General features: G+C 49.8%; 1 protein-coding gene across 4 annotated transcripts; it reads left to right on the top strand.

The window, feature by feature from the left end:
* Positions 1-1,873: 1,873 nt before the first annotated feature.
* GMFG (glia maturation factor gamma) lies at positions 1,874-4,813 on the top strand. Of its 4 annotated transcripts, none has more exons than XM_044683402.1 (7): positions 1,874-1,908; positions 2,882-2,978; positions 3,169-3,218; positions 3,341-3,390; positions 3,778-3,860; positions 4,089-4,162; positions 4,636-4,813. In XM_044683402.1, the coding sequence occupies exons 1-7, from the start codon at positions 1,906-1,908 to the stop codon at positions 4,705-4,707; spliced, it is 429 nt and encodes a 142-aa protein (XP_044539337.1). In that variant the 5' UTR covers positions 1,874-1,905; the 3' UTR covers positions 4,708-4,813. The 4 variants fall into 4 exon arrangements, with proteins under 4 accessions (XP_044539337.1, XP_044539336.1, XP_044539338.1 ...); XM_044683401.1 differs by having other exon boundaries at positions 1,876-1,908; positions 2,851-2,978; XM_044683403.1 differs by lacking the exon at positions 1,874-1,908 and having other exon boundaries at positions 1,951-2,978; positions 3,157-3,218.
* The last annotated feature ends 3,610 nt before the right edge of the window (positions 4,814-8,423 follow it).

Here is an 8,423-nt window from a genome sequence, read left to right as displayed (position 1 = left end):
CTTCAACTGTTTCCTCTCCGCTTCAACTGTTCTCTCCCTCTTCAACCAGGCCCTCTTTCCTAAAGACCCTCCCCCTTCAGCCGGGCCCCTTCCCTCCCTCCCCCTCCGCATCTCTTCCCAGGTCTGTCACTCTCAACCACCTCCGTAACGAAATCACTTCGCTCCTTTGGGTCTCAGTTTCCTGATCAGTAAAAAAGAAACCTCGGGACCTCTGAGATCCTTTCTAGCAACAAATAATATGATTTTTAATCCCTTCTTTAACCCCTAGAGCCCTTCTCCCAAATTTACCTTACACCCCTCCTAGTCATCAGTCTCCTACCCTTCTTTGCTTCTTTAGTTGTCTTCCCTTTTCCTTCTCTTCCAAAACACTCCCCAACTTCTTCCGCTCTTATTCCCTCCCTTCAATCCCTTCATCGTCATTATTCCTACATCTTCCCTCCTAATCTTCTAAAACCCCCAACTCTCCCCTCCATCTCTTAAAAAATCCTTGACTTTCTTGTTCCCCATTTTCCTTCTCTAAATTCTTTCCTCTCCCAACGTCCTCCAATTCTCCAGTCTACAATTCTCTCAATTTCCTTAAAAATTTTCTCAAAAGCCCTTCTTTCAAATCTTCATTCCCTAATCCACCTCCCAGAAATACCTCCCTCACACGTGTCCCCTTCCCATATATTTTTCTCTTTCATTGCTCCTTTACTCAAATCTTTCCCCACATCTCCTTCCAACTCTTCTCCCTCACATCCCCACTTCCAAAATCTGCAGCCTACCTCTGCCCAAATTCCTTTCTATAAATCTAGACCTCAAACCTTGTCCTGAAAATCCTCTTGAATTCTCATCCATCCCAAGTCCCCACCCATGATCCCATACATTTTCTTCTCCCATATCTTCTCTACTACTCTGTTCCCAAGTCTTCCCTTTAAATACTCCTTCCAGAAACCTTTGCCTCATTGCCCATCTTCGAATATTCCCTCCAAACTTGTTCTTGACCCCATGTCACCTGTGCCCCATATCCTTTTCCCCCTAGTCTCCTTTCCCCTAAATCTCATTGCAGCCCTCTAAATGCCTCTTATCCTATATCTATGTCTTCTTCAATCATCTCTCTACAAAGCTGCCCTTTTCCCTACCCATCCCTACCCTGCACCTACCTTAGAAGCAACTCTTAGTCAATATTGGGGAAAAGAAAGCAGAATTAAAATGTGTATTAAGAAGAATAAGAGGCAGGTTGAGGGAGATATGTAAGCTGAGTGGATAACAGGTGTTACTAATGTATTAGGAAATCTGGGGGGGGGGTCTGGGTCCTAATTAAAGCTCTGCCTCTGACTTATTGTAGGACCCTCATTAAGTTTCTAAAGCCTTGTTTCCTTGTATATAGACTGATGAAGCTGAAGTTCAAGGTACCTTATTAATCCTAGAATTGTTTCTGGAGATGATCTAGAACAGGGGTTCTTAACATTTTTTGCATGTCTAGGAACCCTGGAGCAATTAGTCTGGTGAAGCCAATGGACCCCTGCTCAAAATCATGTTTTTAAAACACAAAAAGAAAAGCAATTATATTGAAATAAAAATGTGATTTTTCCCCCCATTCAAGTTCTTAGACTCTCTGACTATCCCCAGGTTAAGAACACTTTGATTTAGAGACTGGAAGAGTCAGTGGATCTGGGAGGACTTCCTGGAGGAGGTCAAAATGAGCTGGGCATTGGGGACCAGAAGATGAGTCCTGAAGGGCATGAGTTTGGTGGTGGCGAGAAAGTAGGGGAAGAGGAAGTATGACTGGTCTTAAGGAAAGAGGAGGGGCACAGGCAACAGTTACCCCAGGATTGATATAAACAGGATGTGGTATCTGAGCAGACCTTCTTCCCTCCCCAGAAGACAAGACAGGACAACCTAAGGGAGACATCCTTGGAAACCATGGTCAGAGTATTTGGGGCAGTTTGGGTGGGGGAAACTAGATGGGAGGGTAAGGTGTGAGGACAAGGGGCAGAGGTGGGGGAAGGACAGGGCTGGAAGATTTGGAGGACAGAAATTGGGGCAGAGCCATGGGTTGGGGAGAAATAGAAAAGGCCAAAAATGGTCAAGGAGGTCAGACAGGCAGACGGGGTTTGTGGAGGGGAGGCAGGAGAGAGCGTTAGAGTTCTGTATGGGACTCAAGGCAGGGACTGGAGAAACAGAAAGGAAAGTAAAGATGGGGGAAAAGAAAGGGTAAGGACAGACTAGGGAGGCAGAGGAAGAAGTGGGGAGAGAAAGACAGAAGGGAGAGAGGCAAAAGAGAATATGTTCTGGATGCTCTAGGACTGAGGGATTGGAAAAATAGGAATAAATGAGAAGTAAAAGGATGAAGGGGAGCCAAGGGAGGGAGACAGACACAGGAAGGAGAGAGGAAGGAAAGGCATCATGGATTTATAGAGTGGGGCTACAGAAGCCAGAAGCTGATAAAGGACACTGAAGAGAGGTGGTGGGGGCAATAAAAGTAAAGTATGAGAAATAGGGGTACTAAGAAGGACAGAGATCAAGGTTCTCGAGGCCCCTAACTTGCCCTATTCCTACCTCTGGGGTCCGGGAACAGGAAGAAGGGCTCCCGAAGGTTTGGGGCTCTATCTCTTGCCTCTCCCCTTCTTCTGGGTTTCTGAATTCTGTTTGGGATCCTGGAGACCTCAAAGGGTCAAATTCCTGGGTTCCTCCCCAGGGTTACCATATTCTCCTCATCTAATAGCTAGAGAAAACAGCCCCCTGACAAAAGCCTACAGGGTTCCCCTCCAGGCACTGGGATGACAAGCAGGGATTGATAAAATGGGAAGTAGAACTGGTTACCAGCCACCTCCCTCCCCTCCTCTCATCTGCCCCCCCACCCCCCAGCTCCCTCCACTGTCATTCATTCTGGATGCAGGCGGATTCTTTGGTGGTCTGTGAGGTGGACCCAGAGCTGAAGGAGAAACTGCGAAAGTTCCGCTTCCGGAAAGACACAACCAATGCAGCTATCATCAGTGAGTGGTTCCTATGCCACTGAGGGATTCTGATGCCAGATCTCCCAGCCTCCCTATTAGAAGAAAGGGGGATCTCAGGGGTTGCTTGTCCTCCACAGAATTGAAGGCAGGAGCCTCTAAGGGGTTTGGAGATCCTGGGGTCAAAGGAAGTCTAATTGTTTCTCTATCTTTCCCTCTGGGATTCCCCCAGTGAAAGTGGACACAGGCCGGCAACTGGTGGTGATGGAGGAAGAATTTCAGGTGACAGGGTGGAGGGGGTCATGGGGAAAGACCTGGGTCAAGGTCTGCAGCCTGAGACTAAGGCGATTGAAGGAGAGTCACTCTTCTAACCAATTTACTTCCATCTCTCTTGATATTCATAGAATATTTCTCCTGAGGAACTGAGGAATGAGCTGCCTGAGAGACAGCCCAGGTATCCCCCAGGAGATAGCAACTGCTGCCCTCCCCCCCCAAAAGAAACCAGTCTTGAGGGGAGGATACAGCCTGCCTAGGGAAGGAACAAGAAGACTGAGATGAGGGGCAGCTGGGTGGCTCAGTAGATTGAGAGCCAGGCCTACCGATGGGAGGTCTTGGGTTCAAATCTGACCTCAGACACTTCCTTGCTAGGTGACCCTGGACAAGTCATTTAACCCCCATTGTCCAGCCCTTATTGCTCTTCTGCCTTGGAACCATTACACAGTATTGATTCTTAGACAGAAGGTAAAGGTTTAAAAAAAAAAAAAAAAAAGACTGAGGTGCTGAGAGTTCAGTCTCACCTTCAGAACTCTGTTTTAAGCCCTTTATTTTCCTTACTCCCAAGGTTCATAGTTTACAGCTACAAATGGCTCCATGAAGATGGACGGATCTCCTACCCACTCTGCTTCATCTTTTCTAGCCCTGTGGGTAAGATCCTCCTTGCCTGATTCCCTTGTCTATTTTGGAGGAACACTCAGGGCCCCCAAGCAGGACCTACCTACTCACCAATCCCTCTCCCTAATTCATGGCCAAATCAGGTCCTGATCCTTCGAGCCTGTCCCAGAGACCCCTCCCCAGTAATACTCTTACCCAGTGGCATTCCTTCTCTCCATTAACCCCACAATTCCCACCCTACCTCCCCCCCCCCCCAACTAGGCTGCAAGCCCGAACAGCAGATGATGTATGCAGGAAGTAAAAACCGACTTGTGCAGACTGCTGAGTTCACTAAGGTTTGGAGCTTTGGATTCCTGAAGGGGGAGGCCGGGGACAGGGACTACAGGAGCCCAGGGTTTGGCCCTCTGAGTCCTGAAGAGTTCTGAAGAGGGCGAGGTTTGAAGGGCTTTGGGGAACCCTGGAATCACAGATCCTCAGAGCAAGCAGTAAAGGGACCTCAGAGGCCAACCCCATAGAGAAGAATTCCCCTTCCAGCATACCCAAATGGTCATCCAGCCTGGCCTGAAGACTCGTACAAGGCAGACAACTCACTACTGCTTCTCTGGGCAGCTTTAGAGGTTGGAAAATTTGCCCTTTGGCCTTTGTAACGGTCTACTCTCTGGGTCAGAGAACAAGGCTGAATCCATTTCCACATGAGGGCACTTCAGATCCTTGAAGACAGACAGCCTGTCCCCCTGTCTCTTGTCTGGCAGTGGGGAGTCCCCAGAGAGTACCAGCTCCCCAATCCATTCTCTTGGTCTCTCATTAGGTGTTTGAGATCCGCACCACAGATGACTTGACAGAGGCTTGGCTTCAGGAGAAACTGGCCTTCTTCCGCTAGCTGAGGAGTATGTGGAGGTGGGAGGACCCAGAAGTCCAAGGATCGGGACGCAGGACACCTGGGTCCTGGGAAATTAAATAGCCTCAGACAAAATAAACTAGTGAAACCTGGCCTGCCCCATTGCTTATCATGACTCCACCTACGCAGCCTCTGCAGGGCTCCCTTCGGTCAGCAGAGGGCAGTCAGTCATCACAGAAGCGGGAGGCGGTGTGCTGGCCATCCGGGTCCCCCTTTGGAGAGGCTAGGAGAAAGGACTCCAGGTTCCCTGACTGGGAGCTGGCTGACAGCTAGTACACCTGGGTCCCTAAAACAGAAAAAGGGCTGGAGACACGAAGCATCTATCCTGCCAAGGGGAGCTGGGAGGCAGGACGCCTGGGCTCCACAGAGAAGGTCTGGAGGAACCCGATGTCTGTCCTGTCGCCTTGGAAGAACTGGCCGGGCATTTTAAACCTTCTCTTTCCCTTCAAGTCAGGGGTCAGTATGGGAAGGGATGCTGCGAGGAAAAGCTTGGGGAGAGATTTATCCCGAGAGACTCAAAAGCGGCAGTTTGAGAGAGGGAGCAGAAGCGCATGGAAGTCCTTCCTGAGGTCTAGCCACCTCCGTTCTTCATGTTGGGGTCAAAGTTCCCTCCTCCCCTCTCCACTATACTGTGTGCCCCACCCCCCTTGGAGAGCTAGGTGTTCCCTGGTCCAGAGCAGATGTTTCTTCCGCTCAGGCTGAGGCCATGTTTCCATGGCAACCAGCTACCATTCCCCAGGTCTCCAGGCCAGAGAACTGTGTCTCCCACCTCCAGATGAAGGGACTCCATCCCAGGGCTCAGGGAGCAACAAAGAAGCTCCCAAACTAATTTTCTATGTTTCTGTTAGGGTTAGGAGGGGGGACAACTTGACTTACCTGTCCCCAGTCACCAGAAGCAGAACCCCCAAATTCTTGATCATTGGGGTCAAGCAAGGCTCTCCCCATTTCCCTCCAAAGGTGACCCTCATCCCTACCTCACATACCTCGGGCTCCTTCCTCCCTCTCTCGGAATACAGGATTCCCGTGACCTCTGTTATTCCCAAAACTTCTTAGGAAGGGGGCACAGAGAAGAAGCACCCACATACTAGACAGCAAGGTTTGTCAATTTGAGAATTAGTATACAAAGGAGGACTCGGTGGCAGCACGATGGGGATTAGAGCAGTGAAGACACCAAACAATGTAATTGCTTCAGGGATGGGGAATTAGAGGGAGGGGAAGGACCTGATCTTGGAAGATTACCCAACATGCCTGTTTGAGAGGAGGATCTGGGGTCCAAGTGGACCCCAGGAGAAAGGGGCCTAGAAAGCCACCCTTTGAGGAAGAGAGAACCCAAGGAATCCTGTGTTTCCTTTCTCTGATTCCTAGGCACCAAGGCCAGGAAAGCCCCTCCTCCTCCTCTTCCTCTTTCATTCTCAGGTTACTTGAAGGGAAGTGGTAGCTGTTGCCGTGGTAACAATGACATGGTGACCTTGGGACCCAGCCACCCCTCCACCCTTGATTCAGAGGCTCCACAGCAGAGGGACAGGAGTTTCCATCATGGTCTTCCCTGGTCCCCTTTTGGAAGGATCCCCTCCCTTTTCCTCTTCCATGTCACCCCCACCAAGCCTACAGCAATAAGCAAAAGAGAAACTGGGAGATGGGCTCTCTCACAGAGTAAAGCAGTCTTATGGTCTGGGTAGCACAGAGATAGACTCAGTCATCCTTCCATCAAATTCAGATGAAACCCAACCTGTCCCCATTTTACCATATTGCTTGGATGGTCTCCCTAGTCTTCACTTATTGAGACTTGGCTTCCTTCTCTCTAAAATGGGCAGGTTGGAATAGATCATCACAATCTCACAGTTTAACATTCCTTGATCCCCTCTGTTCTCTCTGATTTGTTGTGGTGGGGAACGAGAGAAGTGAGGGACCCCTGAATGCCAGAAATGGAAGAGACTGGGGCTCTTAGAGAAAGACATCCATGATGTCCCTGCCCTGCCCAAAGAAGACAAATCTGATTCTTCTTAGTGGATTTGATGGGGGAGACGGAGCAAGCATTTTGTACCACTTTTATTTCTTTGCCCCCAGGGAGGCTTTGGCAGAATAACTTGTCCCCTTTAATACAAAAGATTCATCTAGAGGTAGGTGTAGTAGAAAGGGGATCTGAACTGGGCAGGGGCAGCTAGATTGTAGAATAACCAACCAGGGTGGAAATCTCCGAGGCTTTTGTCCAGAATGGGATGTGGCCTGAGAATTCTAGAAGGACCAGTTGGAGAAGGCATTGAAAAGACCACCGTTCAATTAGGAATGGCCAGGATAAACACAAACCGTTGTTGAGACATTTTTCAGTTGTGTCTAACTCTTCATGACTCCTTTTGCAGTTTTCTTGGTAAAGATACTGGAGTGGTTTGCCATTTCTTTCTGCAGCTCAATTTACAGATGAGGAAACTGAGGCAAACACTGTTAAGTGACTTACTAGGGTCAAATAGCTAATGAGTGTCTGAGGCTAGATTGAACTCTAGAAAATGAGTATTCCTGACTCCAGACCAGGTACTCTATCCACTGAGCCATCTAGCTGTCTCACAGGGCAAAGACTGACAGATCAGACAAGGCCACTATGGGAGGGGGGCAGTGTCTGTCTAATCACTTCCCCGTTTTGCCCCTGAGTTTCTACCTCAGTTAATGAAAGGGGTGACCCTTGAGCTCCCCTTGGACTCACAGACATGTTCCTATAATTAATGAAGTCCCTTCCAGCTCCAAACCCCGTGAGGCTATCATGACTGGAGGGCATTTTGGACCAATGGACTTGGAGAGGAACCACACCAAGTGGGAGATGGAGAGGAAGGTGTGGAAGGCTTTTGGGTGATGAGGATGCTGAGAAGTAGGCTGTTCCTGAAGGGTTGCAGAAAGGCCTTTGAGAGGAGTGAGTAGGCTGAAGCCTGTTTTAGGTCTCCTTCCCCTCCTCCCTCTCTCACCTCTCAGCCTAACCAAATTCCTGGTTCTGGCTTTCCAGGTTTGGCTCATCCTCAGCCGTCCCCTCCTTTTTAAAAGACTCAGGCCAGGTGGGGGTCCTCTTGGGGGCATTCGAGAGAGAGAACCGAATCATAAATTCATAAATTAGAAGGACTGAATGGTAGCCAGAGAAAAAGATGGGGTAGGGGAAAGGAGGAGTGTAGCTCTGGGGCTGGGCTAGGCAGATGGGGGAGGCAGACCCCAAGGACAGAGACAGGCCTTCCCCCATACCCCCCCACACCCCAACAAGGTCTATCCTTGTACCCAATCTTTGTCTTCATCTCCCATGTCTTAGGACGAAATGATTGAGTACCTACTGTGTGCAAAGTCTAGCAGCCATGGCCAGATGTTTCCTGCCTTTGTGTGTGTCTCTTTCTGTCTTTCAGGTTCAGTCTGCGTCCCCTTGTGTCTCCCTGACTCCCTGTGTCTGTCTAGATGCCTCCCTGGCTGTTCCTCAGGCCTTCCCTTTCCCTTTCCATCACAATCTCTTACTTTTCACTATTTCTCCTCTTCCAGGTCTGTAGGGACCCTCCTCCTCCTCCACCTCTTCCTCCTCCTCCTCCTCCTCCTCCTCTGTCTGCAGCATAACCTCGCCCCCACAAGAGTCCATCTATTCCCTTAGGCAAGGGACCTGGGGACCCCAGCATGCGAGGGTCCCAGACCTCGCATGGCCCCTCCCTCTGCGGCCGGGGGAGGCGGAGAGAAGA

The sequence above is a fragment of the Gracilinanus agilis genome, unplaced genomic scaffold (assembly GCF_016433145.1).
Source record: "Gracilinanus agilis isolate LMUSP501 unplaced genomic scaffold, AgileGrace unplaced_scaffold20445, whole genome shotgun sequence".
Taxonomy (NCBI): Eukaryota; Metazoa; Chordata; class Mammalia; order Didelphimorphia; family Didelphidae; genus Gracilinanus; species Gracilinanus agilis.
Note: the sequence above shows the minus strand (reverse complement) of the source record. Positions and strands in the feature narration are given on the sequence as shown.